Here is a 22,752-nt window from a genome sequence, read left to right on the forward strand (position 1 = left end):
GAGATATTTATAAACACACATCACATTCACCTTTGACAAGCGAATGAGTCATGAACTATCTACCGAAAACAGGCTCTTCTCGAAAGTTAGTCTAAACCAAGTTAGCCTTCCATATGGCTCAGGGCCATATGGAGGTCTTTTATAAACAGGGAAAAAAAAGATCATGTTTGGTTGAGTGTAGACAGCGAGTCAGCCCAGTGCTCTCACTCCAGAGACCCAATTAATACCACTGTAAACCACCGCTGCCCTTCATAGGGAGCACCAGTCAATGCTGTTTGCGTGTGTGAGAGAGAAAGAGAGAGACAGAGAGAGTATCACACGCGAGGATGTGATTGTATACAACGCCCTGACCATGGCTGCCCTCCCTGAGCACTAATCGATTATAGTAGACAAAAATCATCTTCAGATCACTGGCCAACCAGCCAATCATGACCAGCAACAGATCTACGGATATCCTCAATAAATGTTGTTTTTATGTTGTTAATCATTTCAAAAGCAACTGGCACATGACAGAATGTTATGTGGGGACGAGTTTCCAGCAACCTTTACAGGTGACATAAATACTTGAATGCTAATATGAGAATTCCTATTGTCAGTAAGTGAAATAGGGGTGAGGTGAAAGCGTGTGATTGCTAAAATTCTGTCTGTACGGGTGCCTTAGTGAACCCTAGGTTGTTTTGGGGCTGTGTCCTCCTGATCTCCAAATTAATGATATGTAAATATATACAGCAAAATGCTCAGACTTATGTCAATGGAAAAAAATTACCCATCTACTCAGAGGTAAACTGAATTTGAGTGAAAGGGTCTGGGGACCCTTCCTGTATTTGGTGGGATATGACTTAGGGAGCCTACTGATACAAGGAGACAACTTGGATGGTTTATGATTTGAAGTGTGTATGAGCCTGTGAAATACCTTCATATTTACTGCAGGCACATTTTTTAAACTTTACTATATATTGTTTATTATATGCATATTGCATTTCTATGCATAGATGTATTTTTACGTTCTTGTTAAAAGCGAATAGGTCGGGGAGGATTAACGCTACTGCTGATGTGGTGTACTTCTATGCATTGAATGCGAAAACGATAAACGTGTTGTTGACAGCAGTTAAGTGAAATAGTGATGAAGTCTGCGCATCATCAGAGCTGAAGCGATTAGCCAGTTAATGTCAAGTCATTTGTCCATAAATCTGATAATTAATAAATCGTTTAAGTCATTTTTCAAGCTAAAATACCAACTATTGCCAGTTTAAGTTCCTTGTTTGTGACGAGCTGCTGCTATTCGTTGTTTTTTCCGGCTGTTTCTTACTATTATCTAACATTTTATAGTTTAAAACAAACAATCAATCGATGGTGGAAGCGTCAGTTGCAGCTCCAATGTCTAATGGCGGTTATTTTCCACCTTTTTCCAGTTATGCTACCAACATATCACAGTAAGACTACCTGGCGCTACAACTACGCTGCCATTCCCCACCAAACTGAACATGTCCCGCTAATTGCCTCGCCTGGCACTACGTGAACTTTGACTAACAAGTCAATAATTTCGAAGATAACCATAGGCTACTGAATATTCAGCACAACTTAACTGGAGACAGACAAAAAATACCTAAATGGCGACGAAGTTGTTGGATGGACGGTAGGCTCTCTCCTTGCCAACTTGGGCGAAACGCGAAAAAGCAGCTTTTTTTGCCCCCATATGATTCTTTTTCATGTTCCTACCTTTTCCGCTGAGAGCGCAGCAGTGGCCCCACATGAGCCAAAACAGCAAAACGGGGGTCCCGAGTATCGGCATGGTTGTCGAGCTGTGGAGGTGATGTCTCCCCGTCCTCTCCTCTTCTGAAATCCTGGTTCACTCTCGAGCGCGAGGATGTTCAACTAGCCGGGCGCGCGAGGGAGAGTCCGTGCGTAGAGAGACAGTCACTGGGTACTGTAAGCAAAGAGAGAGAGAGAAAGGCTGACGTTTAAATAGCGTAGACACAGCAAAATTTCCGGTTAGTGGTTTTCAAAATAAAACACACTTGCCTGTTAACTTTGAGTGGTGTCACATAAGGGTCGTAAAATAAGGCAGCATTTACACGGGGTTAAAATTACATCATTTTTAAAAACTTATTTCCAGACTCTGTCCATTACGGGTTGTCCGAAATAGGTTTTCCCAAGCAAGACAAATTGTACGCTTTTAAGTTGAAGAAAAAAGGTGTCCTTTTCTGGTAAATATCTTTCTTTATTCGTCAAACTTGACAAAGCTGTTACACAGACGGAGCAAATGATGGAGAGGAGGGAATGCATGAAGGGGATCTGGCGAAGATGAGTGTGAATGTGTTGATAGTTTGGTGTTAAGAGGGGACAAGATTGATTTTGACACCCCGGGAAAGGGCTGCTGTAACCAAGAGTTAGGTGCCAGTGATTGCATTCCTCAACACGAATAAAGCTACAGTTATTTAATCAATTCAATAAACCCCAAGCTATGGCAAGGTACGACACCAGAGGCTTACCACTTTCTTGAAAATTTAGCAATGAAGTACGCAGGGAATATCAATTCTCCCATTTTTCAAGTTTTTAACACAAGAAACTTATAAATCAGTGTTTTCCAATCTTTCTCGCTTGTGGCTCCTTAAAATAAAGCAATCTCGGCAGCTGCTACTAATGTCAACTAACTGGGACCTGTTCCCGAGAAGTTATTACTTCCATTTTATGTTAATAATTTTTATGTCATTAAGCAGTAATTCAGAGGAAAACAAGCAAAGGTAAGAGGTAGATTTGAATAACTAACATGAATAACTGTTCTAAATTAGCTTCAGAATAACATTTGCTTGACATTTGCCCATTGTGGTAATAGTAAAAGATACAAGATCAGATTTTATCTTAGATCAGGGGCCACACCTTGCTGATGACCACCTGTTTGGCATTTTGGTATACAGATTAGTCAGCAACCCATGTGCATCCTTGAGCCAGTTTATTAGCTGGTACCAACACATTCACTGCATGTGTGTAAATGTAAGTTAGGCTGCATTTGGAAAATGTAAAAAAAAAAAATAATAACTTTAGTAGCTTTGATTAAGGAGTAACAAGAGCTGCTGATTTTTTCATTTTCTCACAGAAACACTCCTTTCATAATTGAATGAAGCAACTGCCACATATGATATTTTTCCAGCTGTATCCTCCTAACAAGCGCCTGAACAGCACATCTATACTCCCCCTCACAGATTTGAGTCTTTCAGTTTTCACCCTGTGGCAGAATCACTGGTTTTCTCTAACGGCCGTATGCTCTTCATTTATTCCCCCATGTTTCGTCTTCTGTTGGGTGTGGGTGTGTGTTCTGGGGATTAGAGAGAGAGAGAGGGCAGACCTCAAGTGAGTTAAGAGGATAACAAAGATAGAACAGACGTGCACACACACACACACACACAAACACACACACACACACATGCAGGACCACATTTACATGCACACACAGTCACTTACACACACATGCTCCCAGTTGACTGTTTCCATGGGCAGTGGCAGCAAAGTTAGAGCAAAGCAGTGATGTGCAAAAGATGGTGCAATGAGCGGATTATCCTTCCACTTGTGGTCAAGCCATCAGCTCAGCAATCATTCGGAGACAGAAGAAGTTATTCAGTGTGGCATCACTGAACTATTGCTTGTTATGTTACTTACGAGTACACATTGTACTCTCAGCATTACACACAACCTCATAGGAAAAAGGCTGGTTGTGTTTTAGACTTTCCACTTTTTCCAGCTTCTGTTGCAAGCCTAAACAGTGCATGGCTGATAAATTATTCAACAGTTTATGACTGCTAAATTATTCATATTATTAATAAATACATTAATTAAGGTACTGTATCCTCACTGTCATAAGGACTTTAATTTTGCCAAGAATTTGCCTTAAAAAGCCTCGAACGTACAAATGCTAACCCTAAGACCTTGGATAATTCAGTCAGTATACATGAAAATGTCTTCTTCATGTGAACAAACCAAGGAGCCAGCGACGCTATCAGGACACCCTGTCTCGACCTGTCACATTCATCTGACAACTCAACGGTGACATCCAAGTAAATTTAATGTTACAGTAGTTTTACCCCTGAAACAATACAAAACTGAAAATGTCCCTCCAACCACAGAAAATGAATCTGGGAGCTTTTTCTGTCCATCTGCACTAATTCTGGTGTGGCAATTCCAGGATAAGACAAACTCCATTCTACTGGTATGTAGGCAGTTGAGGATTTTAACGGATATAGACTAAGCAGTTGAATGTATAACAAGTTTTAGCTCAGAAATATGGTTGTATATGTCTGTTTGTTTTTTCAAACACAGAAAGGCACACACATGCACACGGAGAAACACAAAAGGCCTCTGTAACCCACAGTTCATTGCTGGGTTTGACACTGACAACAAAAATAATTACTATCCTATTAAATAGGTGAAATTTTGAATGAAAGTAACTACTTGTTTTTAGGGGTGGAAGAAGTACGCTAGTCTTGTACTAAAGTAAAAATAGCAATACCACATGCACATACAGTGTGTTTGCCTGTGCAATTCCTGTGGCCATAACTGTCTCCACTGGACTGGTGTAGAATTTTCCCGTGTTATATAACAGTGGTCTGTGAAATTCCATGGCACTTACATGAAAGTTCACATTATTTTAAAGTTGTTTTCATACCTCTGTGACAAAGCAGAGTTATTGGAAAAGCCATTTGCTGTACAGCTATTTTGCAGGTTGCACTCCAGACAGTCAATTAGTGTTCGACAAAGCTTTTCCTTTTCATCTGACAAGCAGTTAACAACAATGGAATGAAAGGTTACTAGGAGCAGGTTGGTGTTTGATGCTACACGACTATAAAGGTCAGATGATGATTATAGCAGTTTTTTTTCTGGGACAATGTTGTCCTCAGCCACAGAGGCTCAAGCATGCGTTAAATTAAAGCTCAATGTAACACTGATCTCAAACAAGTAGCTACAATGCTGATCATCTTTATTGTGTGTAATTACCAAAACTTACCAGCAGCTTGTCCAGTGTATTTCAGTACCGTGGAGAGCTCCGTCACTTTACCCAGAATGACCTCCTTCCACCTGAGGGCGTAATTGAGCCAGTTTTGCCTCAGCGGAACCATCGAGCGGTAGCTTCCCAGAATAGGGGAGTGGAAAGAGTGTGACACAGTTACCCAACAGCAACAATGTGAATAGAAGGTAATGGAATTATTTATAATTTCTACTATTGAATGTAGTTCACATTACATTTTGTAACATGACCGTTTGAATGTACTACTGTTCACTTTCATTTACACATCCCCTCTAGTGTGTGTTTGTCGCTTGCACGTAGTTTTGTCCGCTAGGCTAATTAACCTTAGCCGCTTGTTCAACGTCAAGCCTTCATAGACTGAACGTTGCTGCAGTTTGTATGCTGCCCTGTGACTTAAACGATACTGTAACAACTGCCAAAAAAGCACAGCAACTCATGTTTTCTTCGTGTAATTGTGTCAAACTTATGAACTAGTATCTGAAATGGGACAGTCGACAGTCTGTGGTCTGATGACCATAGCATCCATCAGTCACCTGTGCTCTAAAGACTGATCCGTTTCGCACAGGAAGTTACTTGTGATTTTTAAAGTCAGAGACGATGAACATCCTACATTTTCTTTATTCTCTGCCCTTTCGTAATACATGTGCGTACAATAGAAGAGCATTGGCCCTTGGATTAGTTATTCAATGAATAAAGACAATAAATGTATGTGTTGCACTTTCCAAGCAAACAGCAATAATTGAAACGAAATGAATGAAAGAAATGCAACAAAAACAATAAGAGAACACTATGACACAGACGGGACATTACATGCAAGTTTTGCATCTAATGTCTAAAAATAGGCAACAAGCAGTCAAATAGTCAAGCACATCCAGCACAGACACAAATATCTGATCTATATACTTATAGGAAATATTAAATCTGGTAATTACATGTCAGAGCTTTATTATGTGAATGATATTTCTAGTTGTCAGGCAGAAAGGTCACACTATAAAAAACGTCTTTAAGCCTGATTGAGGTATTATATAGTGCACATAAAGTTAATCATTTAACTAACAAATTGCAAGTCAAAGAAGTTCTTCGTGACTGAATGCGTGCCAGAGAGGCTGGTTAAAATAAACCATCTTTCCAAACTGTGTTGACAGAGGCTGGTGTTAATTTCCCTTTAGGCTCTCTACACACGCATGCACACATTAGAACAAAATGCCACTGCAGTTGTTCCCCTCTTCCATTGTCTGACTCCGGCGAAATGCCGCCACATTTATTCTTGCCTGTTTCTCTAAGTGCTTTGGGTGTCTTAGTGATAAATGGACAGAGAACGGCTATGCTATGTGTTGCCTCTCATTGGGGCCACCTATACTAACACTGTGCTCATACATCGTAAGGTGCTTTGGGATTTCAAACTCCTACCAAATGTCAAATTGGTTGTTAATGTTAATGCAACTAAGGCGAACCTCTACAAACTGTTACTACATGACACATAGTTAGAAGTACAGAGTGACTTTTAAATTTAGAAGTCTTAATCTTTCTGCACAGTGTTCTGTATAATGTGTAATCTCTTTCCAATTGTTAGCTTCCTTCTCTCTTCTGACGTTTGCATCCTGTTTTGTGACTCCTGCCATGTTAATTCTTTCTTCTGCTTTTCCTCTTTCCTCTTCTTCTGCTTTCCTCCAAGGTTCTTTGACAGTGGAGTGAGGAGTTAAACCAAGATGGCCACCCACCGTGTTCCACTACTCCTGCTAGCCTGCGGCTCCTTTAATCCCATCACCAACCAGCATATGAGGCTGTTTGAGCTGGCCAGAGACCACATGCACAGCACAGGTGAGATCCAGACATCATAGACACTGTGTCTCTTAATCGTTTTGTGTTTTTATTTGACTTTCCAGAGAACCTTCAGGGTCAAAGCAGCTGCTTTAAAAGCTCCTAGATAATGGCCACCAATTAATTAATATTAATAATTAATAATATTAATTAATATTAATAATATAATTAATTAATATTATTTTATTAACAATGAATCAAATGACAATGTGTACAGTGAGAAAGAGTTTGCTCATAGTGATGAACCTATACAGAATTATGACCAAATCTGTAGTTCTACAGGGCTTCTTTTTTTAATTAATTTTAATTTTATTCACTCTAGTAATCCCAAACTGGGAAATTGCATTTCACCCATCGCTGATCTACTGAAACACACACATGCACATGCAACATGCAGTGAGACACACAGGAGCAGTGGGCTGCCGCATCAGGCGCCCGGGGAGCATATTGGGGGGTTAAGTGCCTTGCTCAAGGGCACATCAGCCGGCTAATGGAGGGGGGGAGTGAATACTCCACCACACCCAAGTTTCTCTGCCAGTCCGGTGGGGGGAATCGAACTGGTGACCCTCCGGTCACAAGCTGCTTCTCCAACCTCTAGGCCATGGCTGCCCCCGAAACTTAAACTCTAGCTCAACAAATTTACGGTTTCTCCACTCTCATCAACCTCATTTCCAGCAGCAGGAGCAGGCAGCAGCTGTTTCCAGCAAAGCCCTGATGAACCGGCTGTCTCTTGTCTATCCAGCACCAACCAGTAGTAGCATACAACACTAGAGACCAGCTGGAGGAGTTAGTTGAATGTAAGAGCTCAAAGCAGAATAAATATGGGACATAAATCAGGTTCACGGTTCCAAATGAATGCTAATGCTGCTTTGTGTCCTTTTGATTTGCAAACAGGCTCTTTGCTAACACATTATACACTTTATGAAACAATAACAGAACATTGTTTTTCAGCTTATTGTGGGACCCAAGCCCCCTAGTGGCTCAAATATTGATAAATGCAGCTTTAAACACCAAATTCCTGTGTATTTGCCCAACTACAGACAACAAGAAGAATCAGATAAAAGGAGAATCAGATTTTATTGATTGTTTACAAATAATACAGCAATATGTCAATTTTTCTGATACTGCAGATACTACAAGGTTGCACTCCTTGTTGTCCTCTTCTAAACTCAGTCACCCAATGCCACGCTGTGTGACATGTGCTGCCGGACAGCCCCATGTAACAACCGTGTCAGCAGACGCAGTCTCCTTATATTAAACCCTGGACCATTTAATTCCCAAGCTGCTCTAAACAAGAGCACTGGCCTGGACACATGGTCACAACGACATCATTATAGCTTAAGAGTTACGCTGGTCCTGAGTCAGCTCTCTCTAAGATGCTTTATGAATCAGTGCAGCATGTAAGTGGGCAGGAACATAAATAATGCTCTTACAGTTTCCCTTTGACCCCTTACCTATAACACATCAGGTGACTCATTTGAGGGCAATTATAAAATGACTATAAACTGCATACAGCAGCTGTTTTCATTCTCCTGTTTGCTAAATGCAGTTGCAGATACATCAGTTGTCATTTAAACTCTAAAATTTGCACAATTTGCTTTATCAGAATGAGAGTTCTCAAACTTTTAGCGTAACCCATTGTTTAAGGCAGTTTTCTAAACCTTTCATGTCAATTACACATTATAAGTTACAAGTAATTATATAGTTTGACACTTGTCATGATCAAGCGCCTTCATCAGCCCGCTTTAAAAAGATAAGTTGTAGCATTTCTCTCTCAAATGTGCAATCTGATGACACAATAATAATATTAATCTCAGCATGTCTTAGAGATTGCTACTGATTTATATTCCATTTCTATATCGGCTGTCATGACCCAGAAAAAACTGTATTAATCGTCTCTCCCTTCAGGCCAGTACCAGGTGGTGGGTGGCATCGTGTCTCCAGTGAGCGACGGCTATGCAAAGCAAGGCCTGGTACTGGCTAAGCACCGCATTGCTATGGCAAAGCTGGCGCTCCAGAGCTCCAACTGGGTCACGGTTGATGAATGGGAGAGCCAGCAGCCAGACTGGACCGAGACTGTGGTCACCATGAGGTATAAAATACGTTTACAGCATCGGCAGAGTTACAGTTGCTTCCTTTGAAAAAGAAGGTTTCCACTGTCCAAGCAGGAGAAGCTGTAGGATAATATCAGCTATTGGTCCCTCTGTGCTGCTTGTCACCTGTTGTCAAGGTACATCATTGACTACATCCACTATTATACAAGATATTTATAATGCAGTAATTCCCTGTCCATTCATTCTATGATTATGGCCGCTCCAGTGGTTTATTACAGATGAGATTTATCTCACAAAAATGCCATTTATCCAGAGTGCAGCGAACATGCTATTGCTTTGTGTGACCACCCATTGTGAGAGTACATCAGCCCATTATGTGTAGCTAGTCAAAGTATTGGGACCTTAATATCAACAGGTGTCCCATTCCTTCAGTTTTTCTGTGCTGGCCCACACGATGTGAGCTGCGATTACGATGCGACACAATGGGCCCAGGTCATCTCTGGTTTAAATCAGTTTATGCTGCATTCACATGGAGTCGGGGAGAGAGCAGGCAAACATTTTCTGAACTGCACGGGAACAACAAACAAACAAAAAATTCTGACAGAATGGGAAGGGCGGCAAATGAAGCACACGAGTCAGTATTTTTGCTGTTGCGTTGAGGTATTATTAGATGAATAATCAACCACCTGCCTGAATCCATGTGAATGCAGCATTATACAGAGTGTTACTCAGTCGCTGCTTATTGTTTTCGTTAGCCTTTACTGTCCCATTACGGCCTTCTTCGTCCTTGATGGGATAAAAGACACATGTTTTTTATTTTAGGACATGTCCTAGTTTTACCACAGCACCAGCAGAGTTCACAGGGATGTGCTCTCCTCTGCTGCGTCTCTGCCCGCCCTGCTGCATGCCAGCTTCAGCTGCTCATGTAACACAGTGTTGCCTGGTTCCCAGAGCCGAAATTACAGGTTCTGGTTGATTGGGAGCTGCCAGACTTGACTCGACTCATGTCAGGTCTGGGTTTTTCATGAGGTTAAATAAGGGGCATAGGCTGTTAAATTCACTGACCAAGTGGGAACTTGGTTGCAAAAGGCTGTTTTGGCACATGAACATGGGTAAAGACGGGCCGACAGCTGTGATGTAAATACGGGCTGTCTGAGTGAAGGTCCACTCCATATGGCAGAAGTTTACTGTGCAGAAATATGAAATTTATTTCCGCTGTTGTGTCCAAAGGAATTAATCATCTAATGGAAAAATTGTACCTTACACTCAATTACTGCACACACCCACTGTATGTCATGTATGACATTTAGGCTTATTTTAGAAAAGCCTTGTATCCTTGCTTCATTAAACTTTTATTCACTCTCCTTCTCCCCTGCTCCGCTTTTCTCACAAATCCCCTCATGAGTTAACACCACCCCCCCAGCTGGCTGTTTCTAAGCAGCATTTGCGCAACATGGGTGCTGATCAAGGGGCCTGTTGTCCGAAGCAGGCCACGTCACACGTCCTCTCACTCCCCAGCACACACACACATACACACACACACACACACAAATGAACACCTTTAAGAAGCTTTACTTGAAAACAGTGAAGTTTTTCATTCATCTTGGTGGATGTATGGATATTTCTCTTTTCTAATTCAGTTCAGTTTGATAAAGCTTTATTGGCATTAGATTTAAAAACATGCATATACATAAACAGAGTAAGAAATGAATAAATACAAATAAAAGTAATGATGATACATATCATATGTACAACAACGAGCTACTGGTTGCAACCATTTATAAAAGGAAACAAATCCATTCTCTGTCCCCCTCTCTCTCCTACCTTTGGTCATTGGGCAGGTATCATTATGGGCGTATTCTGAAGGACTATGAGCAGAGCAGAGGAACGCATAACTCCAATGGACATACCACTCCACTCTCAAGTAAGGACCTCTTAATGTTTGACACTCGGGATCAGCACAGAAACCCTTTGACCACTTAATTTGCATTGGCCGTGAATTCCTTTCATTTTGGGATGGCATTGGTTTGGTGCACCACTTTGATTTCATAAATATCTTAACAACTATTTGATGGGTTGCCAATAAATTCTGTAGAGACATTCAAGGTCCCCAGAGGATGAAGTACCTTTGGTGACTCCTTGCTGTTGCTCTAGTGCCACCAGTGCAGAAGTATTAGAATCAAAATATATTTAAAGTTTCAAAAGTAAAAGCACTCATGCAGAATCATCATGCCTGTCAGAATATTTGAACTTGGATCAATCCCACATTATGTGCCGGAGCTTAATGCGTGCAAAGTAGAGGCCTAATGGTGCTCTGTGGTCCTGACCAACAGTGGTTAAAGAGTATTAGGGATAGTTTTAATACTTTTGAGACTTTGTGTGTGTGACGGACAAACTCACACATACATATAGCTATAGCACGTGTGAACATGATGGTTGTTGTGTAACTGGAAAATAGCCAATCAGTATTCAGGAGCGTTTTCATGGATTATCTCTGATTTGTCAAAATCATTTCCAGGGGTATCTGTTTGGGCCCCACTGCCTCTCCGCACAACACGGCACAACGATGACGACTTTCATGCATTCATTCAGAAATAGAAAAGTTTCTTTGCTTTTTTGGTCTCCTTTTTAGTTGTTTCTATGCTGAGTCTAAACACAAATTACCGTTCAGTTTGAATTTTTGGTCTTGGTATGATTTGTTGTAGCCTCCAGCACCATGAATATCTTCTAAGTTGCACAATTTGTAGAACTACTTAGCCCGTCATGTTCTGATGTTTCATTTGCCTGGTCTACACTCACAATGTTTGCTTGCTTTTTCCTGGATATCCTCATCACAAAAAAATGAAACAAACAATGAAAATAAAAATGATAATAATGGAATTTTACTAACACCCACTGGGCCCTTTCCATGTATACAATCCTAACAACACTTAAGCATTATCTTAATCTTTGCCACCAAGTTTGCTCAGAAAAACTTTTTTTAGTGATTTAGTGAACGGGCCAATCACCAAATAACTATTTCTGGGTAGTCATTTGAAGGAGACCAGCGATGCCTGAAAGGTGAAAATCCAAACTGGACAGGTGACTGATGAGTGAATACCTTTTGAAGATAAAACAAAGCGTCATCATCAAGCATCATAAACTATCTTAAAATAGAATTATTAATCATATTCCTTTTTATGTTCAAAATGAATCATATCGAGCGTATCTCTGACCCCTCACTGCATATCAACTTTTCTCTCAGCTTATATGCAGCCTATGTGAACGCCATATTTATCATTCCATGTTTTTGTTTTAACCCTTTTATGGTAAATATTCAAAGATAGTCTGGTTAGTAAAGAAGTAAACAGTCCTCCGTCTCTCCCCTCAGGCCTCTGTCCCCAGCTGAAGCTCCTATGCGGAGCCGATTTCCTCAACACGTTCGAGATCCCTGGCCTGTGGCGGGACGACCACGTGGAGGAGGTGGCCGGGCGGTTTGGCCTCGTCTGCGTCAGCCGAGGGGGGCTTCAGCCCGAGCGAGCCGTGCACGAGTCGGACACGCTCTCGCGCCACCGTCAAAACATCTTCCTGGTGAAGGAATGGGTGAGGAACGAGACAAGCGCCACTGAGGTCCGCCGGGCTCTGAGGCGGGGGCTTAGCGTAAAATACCTGATCCCGGACTCAGTGATAGAGTATATACACCAGCACAACCTCTACACAGAGGACAGCGAGAGGAGAAATGAGGGCACGGCACTGAGGCCGCTCACCAAACAGACACAGCAGCCTGTGAAGAGTCTGGATGACTGATAGATAGATGGAAGGCTACAGCATTGAGCTGTACATGGGAGCCCTTGAAATGTGAATTCACTCACAGATCAGTGCTTCTCTTCAGGGACGGTAAGCTCCGTTACCTTCCACTGGACTGCAGCGCGATAGAGGTTTGCACAACCTGGAAATGTCTGCAAAGAAACACCTAGTGTGTTTTCCAGGCATCACTTGTTTTCACTTTGAAGCATCTACACAGTGCCGTGGTGTCTTTTGAATCATACACATGAAGTGTTGCAAATACTGAGCCTCATCTTTGTGCTACAGTGCGAATGAACATTTGTTTGCTCAAAGTTTTCATCCTTTGTAGTTTTACACATTGCACATCATTACAGAGTTGGATAAATTGAGATAAAAACCTGTATGTTTGAAGTTTTTTTGTCTGCCCGGTGTTTTTTTTTTTCCTGGGAGCACTCTAAATGTATAAAATCATCAACCAAGCAGAGATTTAATCAGGATTGTGGAAATAATGAGCGCATGAGTCCAAGTCCCACCAACAACCCAAATCTCACCCACAGAGACACCAAGAAGACAGTTTTTACAACATGCACAACACTTCAAATGCCTCCATAAAAATACAACATACCTGATTTGAGAACGATAAAGTCCTGCACTCATTTCAGTCATTGTCCCTGGTGAAGACAGGTGTTCAATGACTGATGGTAAGATATATTAGAAAAAGAACTGAAGAGCTTGGAAACTGAATCACATGAAGAAAAAAGATCAGATCTTTTCAGAAAGCAGACAAGGTCAAAAGCATCAGAGACATCTTTGCATCTTTGGGTTTTTTTGTTTTTTTTTTAATAAATGACCAGCTACAGTTTCAGTAAAAAGCATTTTCCAACATGAGCCTTTTGATACTGGTGGACAATTATTGAAGCCTTGATTTATTTATCATGAATTCTTTTGTAGATCTGCTGTCAAGAATCAGCATATGGCACCGTGTGTGTGTGTGTGTGTGTCTTTTAATGGTATGCATCTTAACCGCAATAGGCTCCCAGGAGGCCCCCATGTTTTTAAGTTTTTAATTGCAAAAATATCAACTGTATCCTGGTTCTTCTCACATGCAGATCATTAGTTGGTGTCTCCACTCTGCAGCAGCCTCCCAACAGCAATTCATTGTGGATCTATTCAGCTTCCCCATTATCGTCCACACTCTGTGTCTGAGAGGCCTGTATGATTTTCCACCAAAGGATTTTAAGTAATCCTGACAGTTGCTCAGCTACGGGAGGTGTTTTCTCACTGAGGCCAATGGCTGACAGCGCCAGTGCGAGTGATACTAACTGGCATCCTTTGAAAGACGCTGTGTGTGTGTGTGTGTGTGTGTGTGTGTGTGTGTGTTCCAGTCACTAAAGGATCTAGACAGTGGGTTAGCTGCAGCTGGCCCAAAAGAGAGATTATCACATTAATTGAGTTATTTAAGTGAGACAAAAGATGTGACAGTCCTATTGTGCTATGTTTAATTGTTCCAGCTGGATCATTTTAAGCTCAGGTGATTCTGCTTTTGTACGGTGCTTATTATCCACACAGAGTGCTCCATTCAGCCACAATTGCAGGCTGATCAATGTTGTAATAGATGTTTGTGTCATTTTAATCCATTAGTCTGAGTGTTGATGGTCCTGCAGCTTGATTATAACCCTGATTTAAACATGATTAAAAAGGCTTCATCTTATACAACAGAACCAGGCCAAATCTGCCACACGTGGAATTCCATATAAGTGCGCCTGTGTCAATTAATAAAGGAAGTGTATTCATCCTAATCCCACATAGGCGGGGTAAGCAGTCTCCAACAAAAAGCACGTGTGTATCCTACATTATGTATGCATGCCTCATGTTCTCAGTATACAATATGTAGGGAGAGCATGGTGAGGATTGAGGGGTTACATGGTGTTGGCAGTGGGAGGGAAGTGGGAGGTGCATACATGTTCCTTAAAAAAAAAAAAAACAGCAGATAATCGGATTAAAGTGAGTGTGGTTCAAATTGAGGCGTTTTGACAGCAGGTTCTGCACTCGGTCACAAGCAGCCGTCCACAGTGGACCTCCTCATTCACTGGAAGTAAGGAAACCAGCAGAGAAACAGCCAACCATGCCAGCCGATTTGAACGGATATTGGAAAATGATTTCCAATGATAACTTCGAGGAGTACCTGAAGGCCCTTGGTGAGTTGAGAGTAGCAGGGGATAGAGCGCAACAGGCCTGGTAAAGGCACTGGAGCAAACTTATCATCATTACATCGCAAATATCAAGCTCTTAATATTAGAATTGACTGTAACAACCCTTTAAACCACTCTCTACTATTCATAAAAATCCTAAAATTTCAACTGGACTAGCATGAGATTAGATCTAGTATGTTTATGTCTCACATTGTATTATTACAATAATGAGAAAAATTTAGATTTGTTGTGATATTTCATATCTTCTGGTTATTCTTGTGTAGTAACTACAGTTATTATCAGAAACACCAGGCACTTTTAAAGTTTAACATAAACAAGCTGGACTGAAAAATGTCACATAAACACTGCTGCATCATACAGTTTTTTTAAAAATCTCTACATACTATGTGTCTGAGACCGCCATGCTTCTCATGGTCCTTCTCCCCTGTTTCTCATTTATTTTCCACTTTCTTTGCGGACCTGTCGCAGATGTTAATGTTGCCATCAGGAAAATCGCCACCTTGTTGAAGCCTGACAAGGACATCGTCCACGACGGGGACCACATCATCATCAAAACCCTGAGCACCTTCAAAAACTACAACATGGACTTCCATGTGGGCAAAGAGTTCGAGGAGGATCTGTCTGGAGTGGATGACAGGAAGTGCATGGTGAGTGTTTGGAGCAATGTGTTCAGAGGGGATTTAACACATTTTAATGAATACATACATGATGCATTACTATTAAAACTTGAGAAACGTGTTCTTTATACTTCGTGGTTAAAGTACATTGCTGCAGGTAAAGGGACCTGTGGCATTAATCTCCCATTGGTGAAAAACCTGTAAGTGACTTTTCATGGTGGCACCTCTCCAGATTATAATGAGCATATGGTGCGGTGAGATTTGACCATTTTATTTTTTCCACCTAGTTTCAAAACTTTTCTGAAACTTTTCGCACTCTTTTCAATGAATCAATGTAATGAAGACCGATATCAGATACTGCAGAAAAATAACTGGGAGAGGCAAGAGTCAAGACGCGCATTTATTTCATCAGATTGTGTCCCTGAATACTAAATAGGATCAAAGATTATCTGTGGTCCCCCTTGAAAAACCTTTTTTGTGTGCTGATTATAGATAAGCTATAAGCGGTTTGGAGGCTGGCTGAGAGAAAGGGTCACGTGCGTCTGTATGTGCAGATTTTATCACAATAATTATTTTTAAGACGTGGTGGAGGAAGACTGAGCCTCCCACTCTGCATACATGTGTTTAAATCTGTATGTTTATGAAAGGAAACCTGAATCCAGATTGTTAAATTTGAGTTTTGCACTCGTCCATCATGTATTATAATGACATGTTCTCCCCGACCTGTGACCTCATGCAGACCACTATTACCTGGGAGGGAGACAAGCTGGTGTGTGTGCAGAAGGGAGAGATTGAAGGAAGAGGCTGGACCCACTGGGTGGACGGAGATGAGCTTCATCTGGTGAGAAAACATCAGCTCCTGCCATGAATATTAATGTATGCAATTTGGACACTTTAATCCAAACCCCAAATGCCTCTCAGCGCTGTATGTGCGGTGCATATATTTTTATGTGTGACTCGTGAATTGGCCCACTCGCCCCGGCAGCAGTAACAGCTGTGTGAGGTGCATGCACACTGGGAAAACACTTTATGAAAGTGGAGGTGGAGGTAACTTGTTTTTTTTTATTCTCAAATCTTCCGTCAACATCAAACTGACACAAGATGATGCAAGATTAGAAATTAAACGTTCTGCTACTCATTCATCTCATCTTCCAGTGATCCAGCACACACCAACACCAGCTCCTGCCGTATTATTATTATCCCGGCTTATGTCCATCAGAAGGACTGTGTTAACTTTTTTTTTTTCAAACATCTCCTCTGTGAAATTCATAATGTGGCCCAGTGTGGCCTGTAATGAAAGCATTAGAATCTGAAAAGACTTTAAAGTAATGACTAGCACATTACCATTTTCATTAGCTCAGCATTATCAGATTTCAGTCTCTTTGATTACTGCTATCAAAGCTAAGCAAAACTAATCTGCCAAATTATTTGGTTTAAGTGATGCCAACAGATGTTTTCAATCAGCAGCCATGAAATTAGTTATTAGTTGGAATTTCCCAAGAGCTGGAGGAGCATTTAAATGTAGAGCAACAGTGCCCTCTAATGGCACAAAATAGTTTGCAAGGTGGATACTGAGGGTATACTGGAAGACTGTTGCTGTTCAAATTACCTTTAATTATTAGAACTACTGCACATTCAATGCCTCCTTGCATCCTTTACTAAGTCAGACCAACTTTTTTGTCTTTGAATTGTCTTTTGTCCTCTGCAGGAGCTGAGAGCTGCAGGAGTTGTCAGCAAGCAGGTCTTCAAGAAGACCTAAGCTGGCTCTGATCGAACGAGACGGTGCCTCCGGCTGACACTGGCTCACAGAGACACACCAGACGCATCCCATGCTTCTGAGATACCATCCAACTTCCCTTTGGTCCATTCATACGTGTCTACATGCGTCCGTCTACCAATCTGTCATGTATTTTTTGCATTTCAAATACAACTTTTGCCAGCCATCACAACTGGTGACATTTTTGCCTTGTTCTGCCAAAGTGGATTCATATTCTACATATTATCATACAACTCAGTACGGTGAGAGCCAGGCCAGGAGTGTGTGTCATGTAACATCGCAAAATAAAATACCGTGTAGTATATCTGTCTCAGGGTGGGTGCTCTTTTGATTAACAAGCTTAGATGTGTTGGACACATGCATACTGCTACTGTAGGTGTAGCTGAGCTGAAAACGCCATGCGCTGAAATGACCAGTGGAAAAGGAATGGACACAGTGAAGAGAACAGAGATACAACTAGTGAAAAGGCTTCATCCTGTTTTAGTTCTCTGACTGACTACTGTGGATGGCAAAGATGATACTTTGAGTGTGTTTGAGTGCCGTAAACTTCTTTGCTACTGAGGCTTAGTCTCTAGAATGGATATCAGATATGATATGAGTGTATTTATCCCTCCCAATTCCTTTGGGACTGCGCAATTGATAGTAAAAATTATTCAATCAATAAAGTAAACAGTGCTCAATAATGTCATTTGTCTTTTTCTGAGTGGTTAAAGCTGCCATGCATCTCTCTCTTTTTTTTTTTTTTGCTAACCAGACTTGTTGGAAAAGGAAATGTTTTGTTTGGCAGTTCAGTGACAAAAGCGTTGGAATGATTGGTGGTTATTTACTGAAGTTTCACAGGCCAACAAATCAGCATTAGAAGCTTCTTTGATCTGAAAATGTCTCTCCAGACATGCACGAGGATCCTGAGGGCCTCAACTTGAGAATTTCAGCGAGAGAAGTGGAGCCTGCCGAGCTGCAGCCAGACAACTCGAGACACGCTGTGCTCTGAATCAGCTCATCTGTCAGCTCACTTTGTGCAGTGCCATTACCAATTGGGCAGTCTATATAAGCTGTCCAACTCACTTGCTCATTCTTTGCTGCTGCTGCTGCTGTTCTCCCTGCTGTTCTGCCTCCTGCTGCTTCGTATGCATTCACACTCTTCCACCATCCCGGCGTCCACCTGCAGGCCCTGTTTATTTATGGTTCCCCAGTGGGGCTGTTATTGATCTCTCCTTGCTCTTACTTTGGCTGGTTAAAAAAAAAACGCTCTCAGGGAGGGGCCGAAATGGAGCGTGGCGCCAGAGAAAATTCTTCATTTGCATTTATTTTCAGTATAGTGTTTCTACTCTAAGTGCATGAGTTGTCTGGCTAAAGGTCAGTCACTCATTGGCCAACAATCAACAGGTTGACATGAAAACATGAAACCTCCAGCACACATACTGTACACTGAGAATGGACGGTTGTGTGAGGTTGTGACCCTTATTATTTTAGTCCTGGTTGATTTGGTAACACCTGTGGTTACTGGTGGTAATGCTTAGAACATTTTGATAATGCAAGTCCCAGAGTTCCATTAGAAATGAGCCGTATTGATCACCGGGACCAGGAAATGTGCTTTGAGCAGTTATATTTATGGTTTCCTGTGAATCCTGCTTCACCTGATCTGATGTCTACTGTATAAAAATGTAACTAACGAGTGTAACCACATTTAATGGCTATATCAGAATAAATGTTTGCCATAATTAGTATCAAAACTTGCATTTGATATGATGAAAATCTCCAGGATTAAAACTTTAAGATTCATAATAATATTCACAGATTCTGCGTTTAACTACATTTGATTATTTGTCTATTTGTTTCATTTACAAAATTAGGCACAAATGCTGATTTTAGACCAGTTGGTGGATCTCTTGAACTTCATTAACCGTCATGCTCAAAGTTCAGGTATTCTCGTTTAGTATCTGATCTTGCCACTGACAAAGATCAAATAAAGAGCACACACTGTTGGCAGACGTTACAAAAGAGCTCCTGCTGTCTGTACATTGTACACTGACCATCACTGTAGTTAGTGTCTGCATGCGTCTGTGTGTAAAAGTGCATGTGAGAGCAAGCATGAGTAGTGGTGGTGGGGAGGGGGTGGGCTCCCCCAATGACAGTGTAAAGGCTGAAAGAAAAGGGTGAGCCCTCCCCCTCCCCCTCCAAAACAACTGCCCCTGCCAATCCCCTTCAAGCTATAAACTCACTTATCAATAGTTTGCTGCCCCCGTGAGGGCAGGGGGCACCCTGACTCATATAAAAGCAGGAGGACTCCTTGCACCTTCCCCCTCCTCACACTGTCTAAAGTCTACACACAACACTGTCACCAGCTGCCACCATGCCTGCAGACTTCAGTGGGAAATGGATTCTGGAAACCAGTGACAAATTTGAGGATTATTTGAAAGTGCTGAGTAAGAAACTTTTCATTTTGGTGGGTTTGAGTTCTGTGTTAAAGTAGTGTTACAGGGTGAGGTGACAGGTCGGACAAGCTCCACAAAACAAAATCATCCAATTTCATGCCCTCTGGATCTCTCTGTGAGGAGAGTTCTTCTCTCCTTTTGTTAGTGTTCGACTTAGTCCGGAGCGAGCACAGAAAGGTTTTTCTACAGGGATTCTTTTACCACAAATTCTCCAGTGTACAACAACCATGATGTCAAATACTAAAATTATTCCAATTTAAAACTCATGCCTAGGGGATTAGATTATTTTTTCAATTGTGGACAGAAGTTAAACTTTCCACATCACCTCATCTACTCCTGTAGAAATATACTTTACGCTCTGCAAACTATATGTGTATCATCAAGTCTCTCTATTCTGGCCATAGATATTGACTTTGCTACAAGGAAAATTGCCATCTCCCTGTCTCAGACCAAAGTGGTGGCCCAAGATGGAGACAAGTTTGACTTCAAAACACTGAGCACCTTAAGGAACTATGAGCTCTCCTTCACTGTAGGGGTTGAGTTTGACGAGTACACCAAGGGACTGGACAACAGAAATGTCAAGGTGAGTTGACCTCTCATATATGGAGTCCTTGAAGTGATAAGATTGAGTGATAATTCAACTGATGAGTCGATATTTCCCATTTTTCTTGTTGCTGATATGAAAACTAGAACGGCGTTATCTCAGCGTGTCCAGGGGAAAAACTGGTCTTTGATATCAGTGCTGCAAACAGACAGAAAACATTCAAAGGGATTAGCACTGTTACTCTGAATGCCAGTGGATGGAAGACTTTTGAAAAAAGGCCTGGGGCACAGGAGGCTTAAACATCTTGTTTACAACTTCAGCCTCTCCTGACATGAAATGTCTGCTTCAGATACCTGCAGAACCTTTTGATTATCAAGCTGCGAGGAAAATAGGAAATGTTGTTGTGAGAGTAAATTAGGTTATTTTTAAAATTTCTTTCATGAAATAACAGGAGGCAATGGGGAAAAATAAAGCACTGTATTTGAAGCCTAGTAGAATTAATGGCTATATTAAGCTGGTACTTATTTATTGATAGCATGTGTTCAATTACATCGCATAGCTCAGTAGAGACAATTTTCACTTCTGAGGCTCCCCAGAGTCGCACTGACTGATACATTTAGTTCATTTTTTTTGCCAAAAGAAGAGCTAATATAAGTAGTCTACACAAAAAGCTGGTTTCATTCAGTGCTGATTCAGTGCTAACATGTGAGCAGTTCTTAATTGGCGCTAGCCTTCAGGATGGAGACGTGAACCTGTGGGTGGTAAAAGTAGTCATGCATAAGGTGGAAGAGGCTGTTTTAATGACAGGTGTGTCTGTGGAGGGATTCCTTAACACAAAGTCAAATTTACATTACAGATTTATGAATGAGGTTCATTGTTTAACAAGTGCACCATGTGTTGGCCTGTAGAGTCTGGTGACCTGGGAGGGGGACAAGCTGGTGTGCACTCAGAAAGGAGAGAAGGCCAATCGTGGCTGGAAACACTGGACCGAAGGAGACAAGCTCTACCTGGTGGGTTGACAGTATTCCCTGTCAATATATATAGATTTTTGTGAAAGATCTGGACCAGAACATGGACTAGTGTGGTTGTTTGTTGTAGTAAAGACACTGTTATATTATTAATTTATTTTCCCCCATAAACACTCTCAGTGAAATGATAATAACAGACTAATTTTCCTCTCACAGGAGCTGACGTGTGAAGATGTCCTTTGTCTTCAGGTGTTCAGGAGGAAAGAATAAAAGGCAAAATATCTGTTTTCGTTTTCATTTACTCAGTCATGAAGGTCTTTGTTTACTCCTCGATGACATGTTTTTTCTTAAACTGGTGAACAAAAATAAAGGTGCTATTCAGAGAACATGTCATGTTGCGTACGAACAGAGACAAACCTGTTAATATTATGAATCAGCTGTGAGTTTGGGTGTTTACACTGGGTCTCACATCACAAAAAAATGAAGGTGCTTTTTGACAGAAGAGACTCATTTCATCATCTTACACAAAACGGCTGCTAGAACGTCAAACTCATCAGTATTTTTCATTGTAAAACACTTAACACCTAACATACCTCCTCCTGATGGTCCGACAGTATGTCTGTGTAGCCACATTTTGCACAAAGGACTGATGAACTGAGTTTTAGTCAGAAGAGTCACATCGTTTTGTCAGTTATGCATTGCATTAAACACATCTTAGGCTTGATAAAGTGGGTTATTTTATGAGGCAATGCTTAAATGCCCATCTGCTGGAAAAAAAATATGGCAGCATGTTGGAGGTGGGATAGCATCTAATAATATGACAATAACATCAATGGATATAAGCCTCAGAAATGACACCTTTGAAATATGTTCATATTACCTGGAAATGAGTAAAAAAAAGTGCCTCTGCTATGTTATACGAGAAAGTAGCGTGTAACTTTATGTAGAAAAGTTGATGTGACTGATTATACTACTAGTACCACCACTACTATCAGTGATATGGAAACTCAATAAACAAATTAAATGATTTAACGTCTGTTTTCTTTCTTATGTAAATCCACACCATGTGCATTAACCATGTGCAAAGTGACTGCTTATTTTTACCTATTTGCTCACTGGCATCAGTTTGACTGTACTCTTGAGGGTGAACATGGCTGTTTTGTGAAGTAATAACGGGCAGCTATTTGATTAACTGTTGGGTTATAGCCACACAGTTGGGTTATAATATAATCAGTGCACATGTGTTTTGGTGCTTTGGTTGTGTGTGTCACTCAGAGATGAGATGCCAGTCATTCAGCTTACTTTCTCATCACGGGGGACCTTTTATTGTTATAGCAACATTTACCTTGTTACTAGATAGCCTGCCTTTATGTTGCAATGATAGTTTATTAGAATCTTTCCTCAGTATAACAAGACGGGCTGGTTGCTACAGTGCGGTAAAGTGACTGAAATACATGTCACCTTGCACAAATCAAAGGCCATGCCAGTGTCCTCAATCGCCTCTGTAGTGTTAGAAACTGGATTCGTTAGGTGATGAA

The 22,752-nt window shown here is 41.2% G+C and overlaps 4 protein-coding genes across 5 annotated transcripts in view; 3 read left to right on the top strand and 1 right to left on the bottom strand.

The window, feature by feature from the left end:
- The window catches only part of clstn2a (calsyntenin 2a), a 144,928-nt gene extending 143,112 nt beyond the window's left edge, over positions 1-1,816 (bottom strand). For both annotated transcript variants that reach the window (XM_041949398.1, XM_041949399.1), the window contains exon 1: positions 1,720-1,816. In XM_041949398.1, coding sequence (XP_041805332.1) covers positions 1,720-1,792 — 73 coding nt within the window. In that variant the 5' untranslated portion in view covers positions 1,793-1,816. The remainder of the gene's footprint in view (positions 1-1,719) is intronic.
- A 3,323-nt stretch (positions 1,817-5,139) lies between these two features.
- Positions 5,140-13,044, top strand: nmnat3 (nicotinamide nucleotide adenylyltransferase 3). The gene is made up of 5 exons (XM_041948367.1): positions 5,140-5,187; positions 6,696-6,841; positions 8,750-8,933; positions 10,737-10,819; positions 12,266-13,044. The coding sequence occupies exons 2-5, from the start codon at positions 6,730-6,732 to the stop codon at positions 12,679-12,681; spliced, it is 795 nt and encodes a 264-aa protein (XP_041804301.1). The 5' UTR covers positions 5,140-5,187; positions 6,696-6,729; the 3' UTR covers positions 12,682-13,044.
- Positions 13,045-14,724: 1,680 nt separating this feature from the next.
- On the top strand, positions 14,725-17,871 carry rbp1.1 (retinol binding protein 1, cellular, tandem duplicate 1). The gene is made up of 4 exons (XM_041948368.1): positions 14,725-14,858; positions 15,342-15,520; positions 16,230-16,331; positions 17,199-17,871. Exons 1-4 carry the CDS (start codon positions 14,786-14,788, stop codon positions 17,247-17,249), a joined length of 405 nt encoding a protein of 134 aa, XP_041804302.1. The 5' UTR covers positions 14,725-14,785; the 3' UTR covers positions 17,250-17,871.
- Positions 17,872-19,620: 1,749 nt separating this feature from the next.
- Positions 19,621-21,484, top strand: rbp2b (retinol binding protein 2b, cellular). The gene is made up of 4 exons (XM_041948369.1): positions 19,621-19,693; positions 20,107-20,285; positions 21,155-21,256; positions 21,431-21,484. Exons 1-4 carry the CDS (start codon positions 19,621-19,623, stop codon positions 21,482-21,484), a joined length of 408 nt encoding a protein of 135 aa, XP_041804303.1.
- Positions 21,485-22,752: the final 1,268 nt, after the last annotated feature.

The sequence above is a fragment of the Chelmon rostratus genome, chromosome 12 (assembly GCF_017976325.1).
Source record: "Chelmon rostratus isolate fCheRos1 chromosome 12, fCheRos1.pri, whole genome shotgun sequence".
Taxonomy (NCBI): Eukaryota; Metazoa; Chordata; class Actinopteri; order Chaetodontiformes; family Chaetodontidae; genus Chelmon; species Chelmon rostratus.